This window comes from Aquila chrysaetos, chromosome 11 (genome assembly GCF_900496995.4).
Source record: "Aquila chrysaetos chrysaetos chromosome 11, bAquChr1.4, whole genome shotgun sequence".
NCBI classification, from domain to species: Eukaryota; Metazoa; Chordata; class Aves; order Accipitriformes; family Accipitridae; genus Aquila; species Aquila chrysaetos.
In genome coordinates, this window is record NC_044014.1 from 5,547,390 (window position 1) to 5,567,182 (window position 19,793).

A 19,793-nucleotide genomic window follows, 5' to 3' on the forward strand; every position below is an offset into this window, starting at 1 on the left:
TTGCAATAAATACCGATTCTAACCACTAGGTGCAAAGGAATTTTTTAAAATAAACTTTTATATTATCCACCTGTGCTCAGAGTAGGTAAGAGTTTGGAAGGAAGGTGCCCCCCTGCCCAGGAGGGAGGTACCGATAGGAGCTGGGCTGCACACAGACCTGGTACCGGCACTTCAAATCTTTCCATCTGAAAATAGGAGCCGGTAAGGTTTAAATCACAAACACACGATAAAACGTACTTGAAATGAGTCCATGTAAACGAAGGGATTGAAAAACAGCTATGTATCTCTGTCCTATTTCCCTTTCCAGGAAGGAACATCTCTTGGGTAATCTAAAAACAAAACAAAGTAGCAGAAAACTTTACTTAACCTCAAGCTAATTTCCTATCTGGACTAAATTTAGCTGTTGAGATTTTGTTTGGTGTATGTGCCTCCCAACGTACTGACTTTCAGAGGGATGTTTGCCATTTGCCTAGAGCAACCGCTGTAGCACCCTGGTTAAAACTGGCTGATTTAATTTCACATCTTAGCATTAATTTTTAACAAGAAATATCACTTCATGTTTGGAGACGGCGGTGCTGGAGTGGCAGAGGAGTGTGGCAGAGCTGATCGCTGAATTTTGCTCACTGGAAAAGCCCAACCACCCACATAGTGAACAGCTGCTGGGAACTGACTTCCAGTGACCTCCGCCTCTCAAAGACCAGGCGAGAGAGAGCAAGAGGATAAAAACATTATCATAAAAGCTTCTCCATGCTTATTTTGAAACAGACAGTCATTAATTCAAGGAAGATCAAGTCAGGGACCAGCCCAAAACACTTAGATTATTTTTCCATGAGTCAAGAGTTATACTCAAAACAAAAAATTAGCCTACAAATATCAAGGCCACGCTGGTGCACTAAGCATTTCCCAGCACAGGTCACTGCTGCCAGCCTCCTGCTACAGAAAAAAAATGATCTAACAAATGGTTTGGAAAGTTTTTAAAACTTTATTCATTCCGTCTGTCTCTGTCTTTCTAAAACCTTTAATTTTAAGGTCAGAAATTATTTTTACTGCTGTCAGCTCAAGGTGTATACATTCTGGAAGGAGCATAAAAGAGTGACAAGTACCTTTAGAAACTCTCTAAAATTGAGAGCAAGTAGTTCTTCTCGACGTAAGGATTTGGGGAAGTTGGAGACCACAACAAAGTGCTGCTTCTCATACCTAACTGAGAATCGCATCGTCTTCATGATGCGAGTCTTTCCAGGGTAAGAAGATACCAGGTTACCAAACTATCACTGAAACTATGAGTGAGTAGTGTCTGCTGCTCACCTCAGTCCAGTGATAACTGGAGGAAGAAGAGGAAGGGAAGAAAAGAAACGATTTTTAAGCAACTGAATTACGAAAAAAAAATCACAACCACTTGTCCAAGTAGAAAATAACGCCTTTATTAAAGTACTGCTTGAAGTTAATGTTAGAACAAACACTGCCTTTGATCCCATGCAAATAAAGTGATTGAGAAGGAATGACAAATGCCTGGACAGACTGGCTAGAAAAGGTGATTTCAGGCTACCTTCCTGCATCACGTCCCCCCGCAAGACCCACCGGCCCCCCTGCCACAGCCCCCTGCCCGGGCTCAGCCCTGCTGCACCCGGGGCTTGCTGCGGCTTGTTACAAAACCAGAATTTGAATGCTTGAAATGAAATTAAAAGCTTTCTGTGCTTATAAATCCAGCGGCACCGGCTGCAGCCGTCTTTTTTCTGTTGTGCTAAAAGGAGCAGCACCTGGCACAGGCACACGCACCGGGACACTGGGCGTCCAGCTCTTGCCAGATCAGTCTTTTTTTCTTGGTTTTTTTCTTGTCTGGGGGCAGGAAAAAAAAAAAAAATTAAATTGCATAAACCACCCTTGTTAAATTGGACCTTTATTTGCTTCATGAACTGAAAGGTATATTTAAGATTTTGCTATTTACACTAATGAATTGTAGCAGCCTGGGATGTAAATGAAAAGAAAGCTGTACTACATGTAATGCCAGCAATTTAGCCTTCTGTAATCATTAACGCTCTTTCCTAAGTCCATAGTTGATTCACTTCGATTTTTTTGTTGGTGCGAGAATGTAGGGCCCTGTCTGATTTACAGACCCATGTAGGCTGTGTTAGATGAATGAGACTGTGCCAGATGCAGACCAGGACTGAAGATGATTTAAGATTCTTTCCACTCTTACAGCAGCAGCTTCTCTTTCTATCTCTGGCATTAACAAATAAACACATTTACAGGCAGGGCAAGAAGAAGCAGCTGGTTACTAGTAGGAAACAAAGTGGTAAATAATTAAAACAATTAGCTCTAGGAAGGAAAAAAGTAAAAAAATTGGTTTACTGTAATAATTATGTTTTTCATCTGGTGACACCCAAATCTGGCAGAGATCTGTGAAAGCTGATTCAGGACTGGTTTTCAGAGTTAAGTGCAGGTGGTGTCAACGACTTCAAAAAAAAAGCTATGAATAATACATAACTAAACTTTTGTTGAGTAATTATTAATAGGCAACACGCGATTCAAGCTAAAGAAGGCTCTCAGCTGGCAGAACGTGGTAGAGATCACAGTAACGCTGAAATTGTCAATCCACGGGGCTTAGATAGCACTAGGCAGAAAAGGAAATGTATTTTCCTTGTATTTCCCCAAACAGTTGTGAGTGGAGCAAATCAACATCCGCAGAAGGCAAGAGAAAAAAGTCTCTGCTTCTGATGCAACTTCCCATATGTTTTCAATCAGAATTTTCCATATGCTGCCTTTTGCTGATGCACTTTAAAGCCATGTAAATGCTCTGATTGCAAAGAAAAAAAAAAAAAATTATATACTTATGGGTTGGCTGAACACTGCCACTGCCACAGCTTCTGAAGGACATAAAAGAGAAAGATTAATCATTCGCTTCTCCAAGTAGCTGTGCATTCGTGGGTCCTGGAAACACAGGTACTATTTTGCAAAGGGATCATCAGAAATGAGAAACGAGCTGTAACTCCATCATATCTCCTCCCCCACATTGTGAAAGGTCACGGTTGGCTGGGCCCCATTGTAGCTCAGCTCAGAAAGTGGTAAAGGAACTCAGAAGTTGTTTTTCCCACCAAAAAAAAAAAAAAAAAAAAAAAAAGAAAGAAAAAAGAACAATTGTACGCCACTTCCATTTTCTGCAGAGGAAATGGTGATTTGTCTCAGCCATGCTATTGCCTGGGAATTCAGCAGCTTTTGGTAATAAAGGAGTTAAACAGCAAGTTCATCTTAACTCTGGAAGAAAACATGTTGTTTGAACTGCTTCTTTCCGGGGTAAATAAGCATTAATGCTTCATAGCACCTTTTCCCTTTGAGGTGCGTGTTGTCTGTGGCTTGACTGGCTTTTATTGAATCCCACCTCAGGTCTCACACAAACAATGTGCCACACCTGAAAGACGCAGCCACGCTGGAAGAGCTCAGCCTAAGAAAAACAAGTAAGAAATGCGCTGAAATGCTCTGAAATTCAGCCTCCTGAGCAGACGTGAATTCCAGGGTGCAAATTAATTACGTTATGTGGGCTCGCTCATCCAGTGAGTCGTGGTGGAAACCCAGACGAGTATCCAGCAAATGGATTTTTTTCACTATGACCTTTTAAAATATTGCAACAGCAAGGGTGTCACTGGAAAAGCCCCAGATCCTCTTTCTCTTTTGTTCTGAACCAGCCCCTCCAAGCCATACTGCTGAATTTCACTCCAGGTCTCGTGTCCGAACACAAATCCGTTCTGTCTCCTCACCATGAAATTCTAGGTAACAGCTGTGCTTTTGATGAGCCTTTCCCATATTTACTCTTTTCAACCCAGAACGTGCACTCTAGTGGGTAACGGTACACGTGCGAAAGACGACCCAGTCCCTCCGGGTAGCATCACCTCTCCTCGTGTGGTTATCACAACTAGACATAAGGGAAGTCATACACAAAGGCACATTAAAATATGAAAATGAGTTAAGAATACCCCAAAAGGGAACTTGTTCAGCTTTAGATCAGCCTCACATAAATCAGCCCAATGAACGGCAGTTCTGTGATACTACTTTTTCTTTTTCCTACATGACAGCTGCCTGTTTCCCTGCAGAGGATGGACCTGTTCCGGGCAGGAATCAGGCTTATTTAGGAAAAAGAGGCTGGGTTGCCTCTAACACCTGGTCCCTTAATCAATTCCCCACATAGTCACCAGTTATTCATGGTTTAATTTCTGGAGACCTCTGATTCAGAGCTCCAGAGCTGTCAATAACTCGTTGTAACTGGGGTCAGCTAAAGTTGCGTGTCAAATAAATGAAATGCTACATACATCTAAATTCTCTGAAGGAACCCCAAGCTGGAGGCAGCAGCTGAGCAGAGAAGGTGGACACTTCTGATGTTCATTTCCCTCTGCCCTTGTTCCCCCAAGGGGGGGAATTCAGAGGAGTTGAATCTTCACACCTCAAATTAGTATGAAAGTACATTATTAATAAACATCTGCAGTGTTCACTGGGCAAGACCGAGATGACAACCATCATAAACCTGATGGTGACATTAAGTATCATGATTTCAAGAAAGTGTTTAAACAGCATATTGCAAGATGCAGCAGGCAACAAGAAGACAGAACATGCAGACACCTCATTTTTGGAATGCTTTTCCACTCTGAAACAGGGATGTGGTGACAAAAATGGTTCTTTAATTATTTATTATAAAGCTTATGCAAAAGGGCCCGGAATTGAGATTGCACAGGAAGTTTTAATCATGTCATTTCACTGGTTTTGCGGACCTGACTTGGCCAGTCCAGTAGCATTCTTCCCTGTAATGTGCATCCTGTCCTTACAGAGCATTTGCTTGTAGCCAACTGTTGGCTTTACAAAGAAAACTGTGTGAAAAGTCTGTATTTTTCATGTCATTAACAATGAACAAAACCCCAGCTCGCAGTAGCAATATATATTCTGTTCTACACATTGTTTGTGTTCTGAGAAGGAAGAGGAACGGGGCCGGGCTCCTTCAGAAATGAGACAGAAATGCCATTGAGATCTCGTTTCCTCCGCAGGAGCTTGCGAGAGCCTCAGTCGCCGCAGTCCTGCGTTGGGTTTGAGTAGTGTCACGGTTTGTAAGATCCGCTACATCTTCCCCAAATCACTCATTCGAGATGAGAAAGACTAAAAATGGGCCTGCTTTGAATTAGCGAAAGAGCCCTAACACCTCGAGCGGATTGAGCTGAGGACAGTCCCTTTGAACGGGGAGCAGAGATCCCCTCACCTCTACTCCTGACGAAGAGTGGGAGGGAAGCCTCAGGACAGCTCTTGCAGCTAGAACAGCCTCAACGGGTCCGGTAATTAAGAGATCATCCCTGACGTGTCCACTGACGGTCAACAGGCCCCTGGTTTCCTCACCACAAGCAGCACAGCATATGCCCAGTTGGACATCAAATCCTTCTGAAGTAATTGTTTGAAGTAGTCGCAGCCAAGCAGAAATAGGAAAATGTTAGATGCTGTTTGTGTGCTGGTTGTACACACTGACATTCAGACTCCAAAAATGGTGGGATGGCTTAAAATGTTATTGTTGTTTGTAAATTATAGTTTAGGGGCTCTGCCTGTTTAACTCTGGCTTACTGCGATGCGAGATATTTTAGGGTGGTACATGCCGATTTAGCTGCTTCCAGGGTGTGGGGCTTCTAAACCCATTCTTCCTCCCAACTAAAAATCATGGGACTTGTGAAAACATTGCAGCTTGGCAACACTGTGCATATATTGGGTGGCTTTTGTGGGAGAAGAGGTCACTGGTAGCTTCTACTTTCCTCCGTCTGCTTGCATGGACCATAGAAAGGCAATCTCATTTCCACACAATCGTATCTCGACATGGTTGCAAAAATATTAGTTAAATCAGAAATGCTAGCTGCCCTGTAAAAACCCATCTTCAAATCCAGAAGCTATCCTGGGAGAACAAAACAGATAATGTTCACTTCAACCAAGAGAAATCATTCTGAACAATATTTTAGTTTATATATTTTTTAAAATATATTGTGGCCTTTTCTGGGAAATTAATTTCCTCCTCCCCTCTTCCTCCTCCTCCCCTCCCACCTGAAGTGATGGCCACCATAAAAGAGACTTCTTGATCCCAGATGTGTTCCATTTCCTGCAGTAAAAATTAAAATCATTGCCTTTTTCATGAGTTTCTGCCAAGGATAGAGACGCAGTACTTAAGAACTTTCTGCAACTGCTTTAGTTCGAAATGAATAAATCAGTAGGATTTGATGAGCTAGCCAGCATTTTCTAATTTGTTTCTACTGGCAAAAGTGCCGCAGTGAGTTTTACATCCAAACAAATTTGGTGGCAGCATCTGCTTTATAATGACCTAAATGTCTAAATCTAATTTTAGAAAGTGACTTGCAAAGGGTTCAAGCAAGGCTTTCAGAGCTTGGTCCGGATTTTATTTTCACTCCTTGAAGTGAAGAGCTGATTCATGGTGTTCATGTAGTCGCGGTTGATTTACAGACCCACAGTGGGGTCCTAAGCTGAGCAGAGCTGTGACCCGTACACAACCTCCACGTGTCCGGAGAAGGACATCAGTGCTCTTTGTGATGAAGATGGAGGAGGGTCAACCCTTCCGAGCCACAAATGGTTTGACATACTGAGGTGCGAGCCTGTAGGGAAGAGAAGGTACGTTTCAATACCCCAACTGGCAGCGTTGAAGAAAAATGGGCAAACCTTGGTGTTTAGCGAACCCTCAGCAGTCGTATGATTGAAGAAATCCTGTCTCCGGGCGGTCTGTGATTGCCTTTGATCCCAGGAGTGACCTTTCCAGGTAGATTGCAAATATCCCTACTACAGGCAGCAGTGGTTAGGTTCCACCTTCTTGGCTTCCAGGAAAATTTTGGTGGCTTGGACTGGGCTGGGCTGCCTTCGGGGTCTGCCCGTTGGGCTGGAGCTCAGGCAAATAGCAATGCTGGAATTGTCTGGCAACTGGAAGCGGTTATAATCCACCTGGAGTTAATACTAAAATACCCTTAAAATCCTGCTAATGAGAAGGTCTCTGTGTGTTCCTCCAATTCTTAACCTTTTTGCTGGGGCCCTTCTAACCGTCCCCGATGGAATTGGCTTCTGGCGCTCTGCCTCTGGCTATTACATCGCATTTCGGTCTCCAGGTTTTGGTCTGATTTGCTCTTTTATCATCTGGAATTCTGTTTTATTCCAAATTTGGAGTTCTGAGCTTAGATGGGCTGTAGTGCCCAGGACCGATCTGTTTATATATACCTGTATGATTTTTTACATCCAGGCTATATAGGTGTTTAAAAACTGCCTTATTATGTTGTATCATACACACAGAAAAGAATATAAATGCATAAGCAATACCATGTTTCTGAGCCATATGAGAAAATATACTCTTGAACGGTATTTTAAATAACTAAGATACCATTCCGGAATAAAATTAATCACACTAATAATCCTCATAAAATGTAAAATCAACGTCAAATGTTATAAGGGGTTATTACTGTATATGATGTAAAGAAACAATTAAAGAGCATGTTTAGTGTCTTGAGTCACATGTAGCTTTGGCCTTGTGTTTTAGGGATTTTAGTGTATGGTTTTCTTTTCTTTTAAAGCTAGTGGTAAAAACACATCTCAGGTCAAAATAGTAAATAATGAATCACCCACAAATTCAGCTCATTTCCTATCTCTCACTGAAAAAAATGTTGATTCCAGGCATGGGAGCAGAACTTTGAGCCAAACAGTAATTTCTTTATGGTGTGCATGACTCATAGGAAAGAATGCCTCATGGGGATAGCAGGAGAAAAAACTAAATAAAAAAAAAAACCCGTAAGTAAATTCACTTTAAAGAAACAGGCAATCAAGTAAAGAGCAAAAGGTCAGAAGAGGCCCTCAGCCGTTTTTGTGTTGTTCCTGTGGTCTTCACCGTGTCCTCCGGCTCCGCTGCCCTGAAATGCCGGAGCTTTTCCCGAGGAGCTCCCCAGGCAGCGGCAGCGGAGGGTATCGGAGGGGGCAGCACCCCAGCCAGGAAAGGTGTGGGCTCCGTGGGACGGCTCAGGGTCAGCCTGAGCCCATCAGCTGGTTAAAGAAGCCAAAATCAGAATTGTGGATTAATTTCACATCGTCTTACAAGACACTGGGAATAGAGGGTTTTTTTCCGATGCGTGCCCATGGGTTGCCCCGGCGTGAAATCCCGCGAGCTGGCGCTGCAAGTTACGCGGCAGTGATCTGTGGTGGGATGTACGGCGCCGAGTCAGCAGAAACCCTCTGTTCTGTTGGGCTTTTAATGTCCGATACCTTTTTAGTAACTTTACTTAAGTGTCTTTTTCGCATTACTCTTTCCTTATTCACAAACGTGAATAAAAGCAGTATATCCTCCTCCATAAGTTGCTGTGGGATCTCTCGATGGGCCTTTAATTATTACAAATATTACTTGCCCTCTCTGGGAAGTGTCTCCTCCCTCAGGCAGATTCATTCAGCGGGATAAATCGATATTCATCAAGGATATTTCATGAACGCTGATTGTGAAAAGAAACAGAATTTCAACTCAGCTTTCAACAGTAATATCTCATCTGATTTCCATTTCTTTTTTTTTTCCAGAGTGCTAATGGATGATTAATTTCAACAAGCATTGCGATGTATATTTACATAATTATTTATGAGTAATTAAAACATCTTGTCTCCTGTTCCAGAGTCAGTATCACGTGGCCAGGAATACAAAATGAGGCAATGATGCAACATTAAAATGTAGGGTAGCTTATTCCTGTAGGGTAACTACGTGCTTCTTTAATGTCACATATTTAAAGCCGTGCTCAGGACCAATTAATTTCAGTCTGTGAAGACTAAGAAAATTATTTGTATTATCTCAGTACAGATCATTACTGTCTCCCACGCATTTTAGGAGCTTTCAGAAAAATGCGATTCAGGTTCCAGCAAGATATAATTTGGGGCCTGAGGGTAATTTCCTGTTCAGCACCTTTCCTTCACAGGGATGCTACAGCAAATGGACTATACATTTATATACTATGATTGCTATAAGAAATAAAATGGATTGCTCTGGTTCTCCCTGAACACTTAAAAGATGACATAAAAATGTGCACTTTGGAACACTTATTTAAGCATTAATTCTTGATGATGGAGGAAAATGCATTACAAAATTAAAATTTGTATTTCAAAAAAAGCTTGAATTGGAATGGAATTAATTTCCTTCCACTCAAATTCACTTCCTTACCTGCTAAAATACAGTAGAACTGTTTCACGAGCTGGAATTATCTGGACAGTTGCATTTATCCCTAGGAAGATCCACCAGAGAGTTGTTTTCCATAGGTGAAATTCACAGAGTGTAAATAACCTGCAGAAAGAAAAGATTTGTTAATAACAGATTGGCATTAATTATTTATTCCCTATTACCATGCCAGGGAGAGGAGATCAGCCCTAAGCCACCGTTTCCAACCATGCTACATTTGGAAGCGCTAGGAGGGCACTCATTGGTTGCACTTCTACAGATATTTGGGAAATCATAAGACTGTATATCCAGAGTGACTTTTGCTCTGGAAGATGTAATACAGATCAAAGGCCTGATCTCTCACCGCATGCCTGCTGGTGAGGGTTCCAGGGTAAGGGCTAAACCACCTAAAATTCACTTGCTGTTGGACACAAAGCTCTCCAGCCCCGCGTAGCTTCTCGCAGACCCCGGGTGAGAGCCAAGTGCTTTCCTGGTTTTGGGCTGTCTTGTTTTTACTTTGCTTCAGGGGTGAAAATGCCTGCTAGAAGACACTGAAAAAGCAAGGATAGCAAACCTTTCATTTCAGAAAGCACAGCAGCAGTGTCACTCGTACCACCCCCTTGGTGCCCACGGCAGCACTGGCAACTCATCGACCGCTCTCCTGCATCAGAGCTTATAGAGGGGTAAAATACTTGAGTCTTGAGTCCAGAAGCTTATTCCATCAAATGTCCGTATCAAAACGATAAATACAATAGATTTCTACCTCGTCTTTGTAACTACTAGAGGCACACTGGCCTTCCTCACTTATTGTGTTTTCCTTCAACATAAGAAATAATTTCTATTTTATATAGTGGCCGCCTGATTAATAGGGAGAGAAAAAGTGGCAGATGATTTACGTGTTAGGGCGTGAGGATTTCAGCTCAGCCAGGGAGCACCGACAGCCTGGAGGAAGAGTGCAGGCTACGGGTGATGCATTTTGGCATCACGGGGATACAGGGAACTGCAGAAAAGAGGTTCTGAAACAAGCTCAGGCTGCAGGAGATGAAATGCTGGGAGCCCTGTAGTCCATACCCAGCTCTAACTCGAGAGGCAGAGACCGGGGAACTCATCTGAGCCTGAGTGAGCAGATGATTTTCTGGGCGAGCAGATTGAAGCCAGAAGACAGAAGGTATCCCTGGCTGACCGTAGAGAAACCAAGCCTTGCCAGAGAAAACGTACGTGTCAAGGAGACCGCTCGAAAGGTGAGTGCGGGTGTGGAGGAATCCAGTGGCCACGGGTGTTTGTGATGACAGCTGGTGTAAAGGAAAAAGTACTGATTTTCCAGTGGAAAAGGCGACGTCAGGATGAGTTACATCAGAAGTCAGAAAAGCACGCTTTGTAGTGGAGGGGCCTAACAGGAACAGCCATGTATTTCTGGTTTTGCTTAACACTTGACATTAAAATCAGAAAATTTGGTTCGGGAGGGAAAAGACAATTACTATAACTGGTAACTAACGCCTTAAAAGTCGGAAAGAAATGGTACCATCTGCAAAGGAAGGATCAGGTGGTGCACAGCAAGTTACAGATAACACCACAGATGTTGGGTCCTTCCGAATTAAACATCTGTACTGTATTTGCCTGCGATCACAGTAACCCACGCTTGATGCCTCCGGTGAGCGCAGGACTGCAGGAGACCCACACCCCTAATTACAGCGAAAAAAACGCAGCGGCTGGTAAATGACAAACGTGAAGGAGTAAAGGAGCTAACTTAGCTTTAGCATCAGTCTTTGGGTATCACCGAGAGATCAGTGAGGATGCTGTATTACATTTTTAGATAAAGTTTTACAGCCTACTCTTTCATTTCAAGTTAATTAACATTAATGAGAATATTACATGGATTAGGGGGTGGCTCCCGTTTTCCAGAGCATTGGCTATGTTTATCTATCAAGACTATTCTCATTTTACTGACTTTCAGATCCTCTTTATATATTAAAACCAGGAACCTGGAGGGAAAAAGCCCTTCATCACATTTATCCTAAGTCAGTGTTTGTGATGAGTAGGTTATGGCACTCTCTAATCATTGCTAACTTTCATTAAATTTGAGTTTCTTATTAGAACAGAATTAACCACATGGGATTTTGTTAGAGAGAAACTACACTTAATATTAAAAAATTGCATTGCAGCTGAAGGTGGAAGAGCTTAGACTGTCAATATTTTGAACCTTCTCTCAAAACTACAGACTGTTTCATTTTAAAAGGGCAGCAACAACAAATCTTCCAGAAAATTTGCTTTCATGTTTTCATGCCCATCGTCATTTCTTTGCTGTTTGTTTGTTTTAAAATGCTCCACTCCACTGGTGGCCATGGTATGCTATGTTACAACACAACGTTTCCAGACATGGAAGAATGTTTATAAATCTGCAGGGAAAGATTTAGCTATCTTTTAAAAATAAGCTATTTATGTATCTGGGTGTAAAAGACTGATGTTCAGTTCAGAGCCTCGTCCCATCAGCCTTCCGTCTGCTCTGGGTCACTGTGGTCATGTTTACTGGGTAGAGCTGGAACTATTTTTTTACGGTTGCCCTTGTAGCTGGAAGACATGACCATGAACTTCAGAGCCTTCGTAACAAGTAAATTCTTAACGATGCCAATATCATGTAAAAGAGTTACAGGAGTTTGAAACGGATCTGGATAAAATAGCTAAACAGAAAGAGGTTTTTAATTTTTTTTTTTAGGTAAGATATTACAATCAGTGCAGTGTAAGAGTTCTTACTTTGAGCATAATCTCACCTGTCTTACATACCGATGGGTTTTTTTTGGCCGTTCAACAGTGTATTTGCCCGATTCTACTTTATTGCACTGGCATAAAGACGAAGTAAGTCATTCTGTGTAAGCAAATAACTAGAGCATAACTGGTCCAGACACCAGCATGGTGTCTCTGCAGAAAGCAGAAATTCTGAAAAGGAGCGGGACAAAGCTCACAAGGCAGTACTCACCCCACGGGGAAGGCTGGTGTACGTTCGCAGCACTGCTCCAGCGCTCCCCGGCTGCATCCCCGGAGAAATGCCATCCTTTCTGTCCCAGGGGCAGGGACCTGGAGTGGGAATGAATGTCTAGCAGATCTAGTGTTTGGACACAGGGAGATCTGGCAAGGGACATGTAACAAAAACAAACCTGCAGGCACCTGGTTTGGGAAAGAGGCCGTCTTCTGATCTAATTTTTGCGAGAGTGCTTGCAAGGTTGCCCAAATTGGTCGATTTGTGACGTAGCATATTATTATCATCCTCCTAAAAAAACCACGGGCACCTACAAATGTATTTTAGGATTTTTGTGTAGAAATGCAACTCGAGTGGGGAATTAGCTCCCGAATTCAGCCCGGGTCCTTGACGTTTGTACAGCGCCGAGCACATCCAGGCTTGCCTGGGCCTGGCTCGTTTCGTGCTCGCGATGGCTACGGTCATCGCAAGGGTGAGATGCGCGTCCAGCAGATGATGGCTTTTGCAGGACGCAGTAGAAACGGCCAGAAGCATTACTTTTGAGGACAGTAAAATACCATCACACCTAAAGAAGGGGGGGACCTGCGAGCCAGCCTGACCCGAGGGATGGAGCACGCAAGGCACTAAGGTTGGGGGCAGGATCCCTAGTGGGCTCTGGCGGGCGAGCTGAGCAACGAACATCACTTCCAGCCGCTTTTTGAGGTCGATTTCGTGGTTGAATGCGGCGGGGGGAGCCGAGGGAGATGATTTGTACAGCCCGGGTACCATCTGGTGGCGGGTACGGGCAGAGCCCGGCCAAGCCGGGGCTGCGAACACAACCCCGGGCGGTCAACAGAGGGTTAACCCGTAAGGGTTTGGGTTTTTTTTTTAACGTCGAGTTGATTTCATCGCGTCGTTCGTTCTTATAAAATCCCGAGTCCACAGCAAAGGAAGTCGTTGACTGAAAAGACCTCACCCCCAGATAGACGTAAATTGATGGGCGAATTATTCAGCACCTTAAATTTGGGTGGATGCCACGTTTAACAGAGTTCAAGCCCCATTTTTGTCAAGTAACGTAATACAAAGACGTGTACGGCGATGTTATATGCGAGTCAATGCATGTGAAAGGATTTCCCCAAGAGCTTCGAGGTGTCTAACAGCAGTTTGGAGGTCCCCGAGCCGGTCCTCAGTTTTGTCACCTTGAGACCTCGCGCCCCAAGGAGTTTTCCCAGACCTCAGCGGTGTCTCTGTCTCTCTTACCTGGCCAGCAGTGACAGACGTAGCTGAGCAAACTCCACACTTCACGACGGGCTGACACCTGCGATACAGAGGGAAAAAAGATTTCTAAAGCATATAAAAAGAAATGTTTCTATTTTGTGATCAGAAGTCAAGAGATGTGAGTTAAAAAGGTAATTTTAATAGTTGGAATGGGGTGAGGACTCTGGTTACTAACAGCTGTTTGCCAATAAAACACTCTCTGGCATTTTCTTGGAGGAAACCTCAAAAAGATCTTTTCACATTAACCGTCTCCAGAATGGGTGTTAAGTTTCCTATTATTGTAAGCAAAGCATGGGAAGTTTGATACCCTGCGTGGGAGCCAGATGCCAGGCCCAGCACGGGCAGCAGCTGAGGAACAGTTGAGAAGTGACCAAGCACTGTTGCCAGTTGGAAGTAAGAAGGAATTCCTGAGAAAAAGGAGTTTTCAGAAAGACTCTGAAGATGAGTTGGGGTGACAGGAGCATGAATAAGTGATGGCTCCATTGTTTTAGTATATGGAAGAAAAAGAAAAGGGGAAAAAAATGTTTTAGTGATTCTGAAGAGACCAGAGTGACCAGAGGTGACAAAAGAGGAGCTGAGGAGAGGCAAGAGATGCAGCGCTCCGGAACAGGACGGCTGCTAATGCCCTCCATAATTCTAGGGAAAATGGAGAAAGAGGGAAGAGAGGGTGTTTGAGAAGGTCTGAGCTGCAAGTGAGGTGCTTGTCTGAAGGGTTTCCAAATCCTCAGATGAAAGGTGCTTTAACTGTTGTATAACCTTGTTTCCAAAAAATAATATTACATTCCCAGGATCAAATACATGACCCTTTGTAAAAAAAAAAAATCTGTCTGATGTTGATATCATCAGAATTTACTTCCTCAATTTTATTTTCATCAGTATGAAAAGGTAACACATATACTCCAGTTCTTCAGCCTGTTGGGTGCTATCAGTGGGCATCTATGTTTGTACACATATTTTTTGCATTTATATACGTTCCTTCAGAAGGACTGACTTCTTTTTCCTTGACTTGAGCATGACAGTTCCTCTATTACTCCTCCTGTTTGGAGAACATCAGGCAGCTGTGAAGTAATTTAATGAACTGAAAAGAAGTGATTGCTGATGATCCTAATCAGTCAGTTCTCTATTGCTGTTTGATATCTTGCTCCATCAAAGGAACAGATCATGAATGCGCAAATTAAGTGCGATTTAAGGACACTTAAATATTAACAGAATGGGACTGCAGATGAAATTGTAGTGGCTTTGATTCTTAACTTTCGAAATTCCTATCAATCATTGTCATTGCTGTCATTATTTTGGATGTGCAAAAATGAGGTTTCCAAACCAGACAGCTGAATAAATCAAATAAGGCAAATACAGATATATGACAGAGAGACATTAATAATTGTCTGTAAAAGAAGTTTATCTGCTTCCTGCTTGCCAAGAGGTTTTTCTACTCAGATAATTCAAGAAAAGTACTAAAAGTTTAAATGTCTATGCGTTAATTCTAGCTTAAATACCAAACCAAGAGGGCTTGTTTCATGCCTGTGATCAATATTTGTTTTCTTGTGCTGCAGCCAGGCAATAGAGACAATAATTTTCTGCTGTTCTCTCACTCTGGAGATGCTGTGGGTGAGGGTCTCCTGCCGAGACACATAGAAAATAAACCCCTGAGAAGGAAAGGAAAGTAAAATCTGGGCTGCGGGGTCAAAATGCTGTTCGGTCATCAAGGTCACTGCTGTGAGTGAACAGGCGTACGGAGGTGCTAGCACAATTCAAGTGGCAGCAGCCTAGTGTGCATCTTAGGGATAGCAACCCCTAAAAAGTATCACGTGCGGGATGGCGGCCAAAGTTGCAGCCTCCTGGCTGCGTTGCAGTTGGAAGAACCGTGTCAACTCAAATATTATATAAATACCGTTCATACGCACTTGGATTTTGCGTGGTTGTGTTGAAGAACTCCCAGGAAGAAGAAGGATGTGACGGACACCTCGTTCCTCGACAGTAGTGCTGTAAAACGGCCTGACTGTTCTTCAGCCCAGCAAGAAATTTTGCAGATATTCTAATGATAAGCTATGCAAAAATAGGCTTATTCCCAAACTAATTCAGGCATTACGATAAGCTGAAAGTCTGAAGCTTTATCTGAATCTGATCACTGGATTCAGAGTGCACGGGAGCGTTTCCACTGATACCTTCACACTATAGATCAGCTCATCTCCTTCCTTGTAATGAGATAATTACTGTAGATGGAGAGAGTTTGACAACACGCAGATTTTCCTTGTGCTGCTGCTGCTTTTTTTTTTTTAATTCAAAAATTTTTTAATTTGAAAGATCCCCAGCTTTCAGAAACAAGACGTTGCATCCCTACTATTCGGGGCATGAGATGCTGAGAGGAACACACCCTGTGGCAGGGATTGCTTTTCCTGCCTGGGATATAGCTTTGTAGCCTGCTTTCATTCCTGGGCTAGCTTTACCAACGTAACAAAGCTATACGGTATCATCGCATATATAAAATGCTATGCTTCAGCTATCTTGAGAGAACAGCTTGGCTGCAGAATCAGAGGTATTGCTAGGGAATCGGTCCAGCAAAAAGCGTTTCACGGATGCTGAGCAGCAAATGAATGGCTAGCACAGCTCCCGCTGCCTGCCAGCCCCGTCACAGTGATGGGTAAGTGAAAACTGGTTATTGCTGCCATAAATGTCCCTCTGTGGCATTTTTTTTTGTGTGTGTGTGTGTGTGTGTGCTGTTCCCTTGCCGTCAGTGAGATCATTTGACTTTTCATGGGTTAACACATTGCTTGGTATATACTGCTATTTTAAAAAGCAATTAAAAAGCTGAGTGATACCGCACAGCACACTCCTGTCAGTCTCTACTAATCAAGGCGGTTACCTTCAGCTAACTGTAGCATTTTTGATTCCACTGAGATATGCAATTCTAGTTCAAGTAACTGTATTTGAACTATATTTTACGGTAAAAAAATACTACAAAGCAAATAGCTTTTCCTGAGAACTACCTCAATTCACCAGAGCCAGCGTGGCTGAAAGCTGTTTTCATCTTCTCCTGTCTTGAAGCCCTGACCATGATCTGTAAGGGCTGCAGCTTCTGTACCACCCCTCTCCTTCCCAGCCCTATTTCTCCTGGTTTTTATCACCGCCCAGCGTTGAGGATTAGCAAATCAAACACGCAGCTAACACCTCTGGAGGGTTTTTAATATGTTCTGTGTCCTGTAGGTGTGAGAAGCAGGGCTGCTCCCATTTCTCTTGAAGATAACACAGTACGGTGGGCAACAGCGGGTCTTTGACATGACTTGCAGCCAATATTCCAGGATAAGATGCATCACGACATCCACCAAACCCGCGCTCGAATGGGCCTTCCCAGACCACGGTGAGCTTTGTTAGACAAAACACATGGCGATTCCTCCGTATGGACATCTGTGTTCATAGTGCAAATAAAATAGCGTAGGAAAGCCTATGGAAGTATGGGTTTTAGGGGTGGTCCTCCTCTCCCTGTCTTGTCCAGGGCCAGCCGTTAGGTCACTTGGTCTGTGACCCATCCACCCCCGTCGCTGCCCTAAGAAGCTGAGACTGAGATCAAGCTTTCAGGAACGCGTCCACAGGCAACCCAAAAAACTCCGACAGTTTCTGGATTTGAATAAATAAATCTGGTGAGGATCCCGCAGGAAGCCCAACACTTCAAGAACACTTATAAGGAAAAAGGAGAAACTTGCCTTAAAGTGCTGCTACTTGGGTCAGGGAAAATAAAGTGCAATTTCCAAGGAACATCTTCTCTCAGGTCACTGACTTGGACCAGCGTCTTCTGTGACCTTCTGTGTGTGGGCAAAAAGAGTTCCTTTGGATGGGGTTTCTGAGTATATAACCTTAGAGAAGAAAAAACGAGGAGGAAAACTTAAATATTAAGAGTTTTCAGATCTGCAGAAGGACTTATGTGCCTGTTTCTTTTTCCAATTTTCTTAGCTGGCCTCAGTAAAGACTCCCCTCAAACCTTCCCTCACCTCTGCCTTTAGTCCATCACCGCTGCAAGAACATTACCCAAAGCAAAACATATTTGTACCATTTTTTCTGCTGTAAATTTCTACTGGTTTTATGCAATTTTTCTATTTTTACACAAATAGCAAAACCACAAACAAGCCCCTGATTTGGCACTGCAGCCTCTTTAGACTTTTCATGCAGAACTAGCAGAGTCTAATCCGATTTAAAATGCATCCAAATTCCCAGCAGCAACCGGCAGGAGAGCGGGACAAAGCTGACATCCAGACGGCCAGCTCTGAGAGGGGACCTGGAGCTGAGACAGGGCTGAGATACCTGAGGGTTGGTGTCTGTCTGCAGGCACCGCACTTCAACCAGGGCAAAATTCCAATGGCAGCAACATCGCTAAACCTTGTCCTAATTTCAGCCATCGGCTCCAATCCCATTTCCTTTGCCTGACTGGGGCTTGTGGCCACCTTGACCTTAGTTTCCCAGTTATCAAAATAACATGAATGAAAATGCTTCTGTAGTTGCTGGGCAAATCTAGAGCAAAATTGTTTAAGGAAAAAAAAAAAAAAAAAAAAAGAAGAAAAAAAAAAGAGAGAGAGAACTATTTTAAGAACTATTTTAAGTGCTGCGGCTGACTCTGTATTTCTGGAGACCAAAGCAGCCCGCAGGCCATCTGTCTCCTGGAGAACTGGTCTCCGAGACTGGGCACAGAAAGATCCTCAAGCACACATGACTGACTTTAGAAATCAGCTCCAAGACGGGGAGGACTCTTTTATTTGCTGGCTTGGGACACCCCGTCCATGGGCTAGTAATCCTCTCTTCATCCTCCTGAAGAGAGCAAGCTGGAAGAGAGGTCACCAGGATTTGCCCCAAATAGCTCGGGTTCGCAGCGCGGTCCGGAGCCAAAGTTTGGATAAGCATAAAAAGCTTTGGATAAGCCACATTAAAGTAAAGGTCGGATGAGATCACTAGACTGCTGATCATTCATGAGCAAAGTATTATTTTCAGTTTCCACAAGGGATCCTGATAATTGAGCGGGCAGAAGATGGCTTTTTCAAGGACTGCTTCTCTCTAACGTTAACAGGAGGCGTCAAATCAAAGTTTTCTTTTCCTTCCCCTACCTGTCATCATCCTCAGAAGAGTCTCATCGAGGCCAGCTCCGAAAGCCTTATTGGCTTGCACAGTTCCTAAAATATCACAGCTGAAATTGCCAGCAATTGGTGAAACCCACTTGACTGCAAAACCGCCCTCATTTCAAGACGACTGCACCCTGAACACGCACAGCTTTTTTTCATGCACGCATCCGTCTCGGGGCCAAGGTTTTGACCCCGCAGCTGTGCTGGGATTCAGAAAGAAGATCTACTAAATCTAGAAAAAATTGACAGAGCAGAGCTGTGTCGGGAAGATGCTTTAGCAGAAGCTCCTCCCCGTCCTAAACCTTGGGGAGAGCTAACCAAACCAACGCAAGGACAAACCATTCGTTTTCTTTTGCGGCACAAACCTCACCAAATGCAAAACAGCCTGGTAGAGCTTTCCACGAGCTGCTCCTACGCTTGATTACAGGAATGCTAATAAACCCGCTGCCAATGCCCCACGGGCACAGCCCTGCTCGGATGACTTCCCAATGAACATTTTTCCTGGCTCAGTTAACTGCCCCACTCATGGATTTGCTTCATCCTGGTGACTGATTTGCTCTTTCCAGAGTCATATTCATTGAAACTGAATATTTAACAAAACCAGACATGTTTATCCAATACGAGGAGTCATAGCTGGCTGGGAGAGTATGGAAACTGAAGTGATGGAGACTGCCAAATACTCATAAGCACTGTTAACGGTACAGTGCAAAAGAAATGTCCAAAAAGGCAGCTCCCAAAAGTAAAGCTTAACCCTCAGAAGGACTAAAGGAAGGGAGAGGTGAAGACAGGGCTTGTCACTAGCTGCTCTTACCTGCCCATGTACAGCTGGAGTGGCAGCTTTCGCAGATGCAGTGAAACACAGAGGTGAGACCGAAAAAAGCACCGAGGCCGTTTGATACTGCAAAGGTGCTCATTTCTCTTCTGTGACAGCAGATTGCTTTAAAAGTGTGTCTTAACCCCCGGCTCTGCAGCCCCAGCAAGGCTCGATGCTCACAACTGACTGTGATTTAAATGGATCCTGCTTTAAACACAGCTTCTGGGTTTCTGGCACGCCTGCCGGTGGGGCAGCAGTTTTGATCCGGAGCTGGCTTGTACAGGCCTTAGCCATTAAGTCTTCATCCACTCAGCATAAAATAAAATAGAGTGAAACTTATCGTGCCAATAAAGACTGAAATTAGTAATCATCATAGAGTTGGGAGATGCAATTTAGAGATTATTATGCTATTAGAAATTTAATTCTATTGACAAATATATATGAGAACTTGAA

At 43.5% G+C, this 19,793-nt stretch overlaps 1 protein-coding gene across 7 annotated transcripts; it reads right to left on the reverse strand.

Moving 5' to 3' along the window:
* Positions 1-1,399: 1,399 nt before the first annotated feature.
* Positions 1,400-19,442, reverse strand: BTBD16 (BTB domain containing 16). Of its 7 annotated transcripts, XM_030030711.1 has the most exons (7): positions 17,718-18,443; positions 17,123-17,272; positions 13,404-13,461; positions 12,165-12,313; positions 9,197-9,316; positions 3,829-3,907; positions 1,400-1,838 (listed from the first exon to the last, which is right to left on the reverse strand). In XM_030030711.1, the coding sequence occupies exons 1-6, from the start codon at positions 17,825-17,827 to the stop codon at positions 3,829-3,831; spliced, it is 666 nt and encodes a 221-aa protein (XP_029886571.1). In that variant the 5' UTR covers positions 17,828-18,443; the 3' UTR covers positions 1,400-1,838. The 7 variants fall into 7 exon arrangements, with proteins under 7 accessions (XP_029886571.1, XP_029886577.1, XP_029886574.1 ...); XM_030030717.1 differs by lacking the exon at positions 17,718-18,443 and adding an exon at positions 19,338-19,442 and having other exon boundaries at positions 1,400-3,907; XM_030030714.1 differs by having other exon boundaries at positions 1,400-3,907; positions 12,165-12,262.
* Positions 19,443-19,793: the final 351 nt, after the last annotated feature.

Excerpts from the sequence above, each read along its gene's own strand:
- BTBD16 (XM_030030711.1), bottom strand. The coding sequence starts at position 17,827 with ATGGGATTGGAGCCGATGGCTGAAATTAGGACAAGGTTTAGCGATGTT. Across the intron at positions 13,462-17,122 it reads CCAAGTAGCAGCACTTTAAG|GTGTCAGCCCGTCGTGAAGT; the intron begins GCAAGTTTCTCC and ends TCTGTATCGCAG. Across the intron at positions 9,317-12,164 it reads ACACCAGCCTTCCCCGTGGG|GTTATTTACACTCTGTGAAT; the intron begins GTGAGTACTGCC and ends TTCTTTCTGCAG.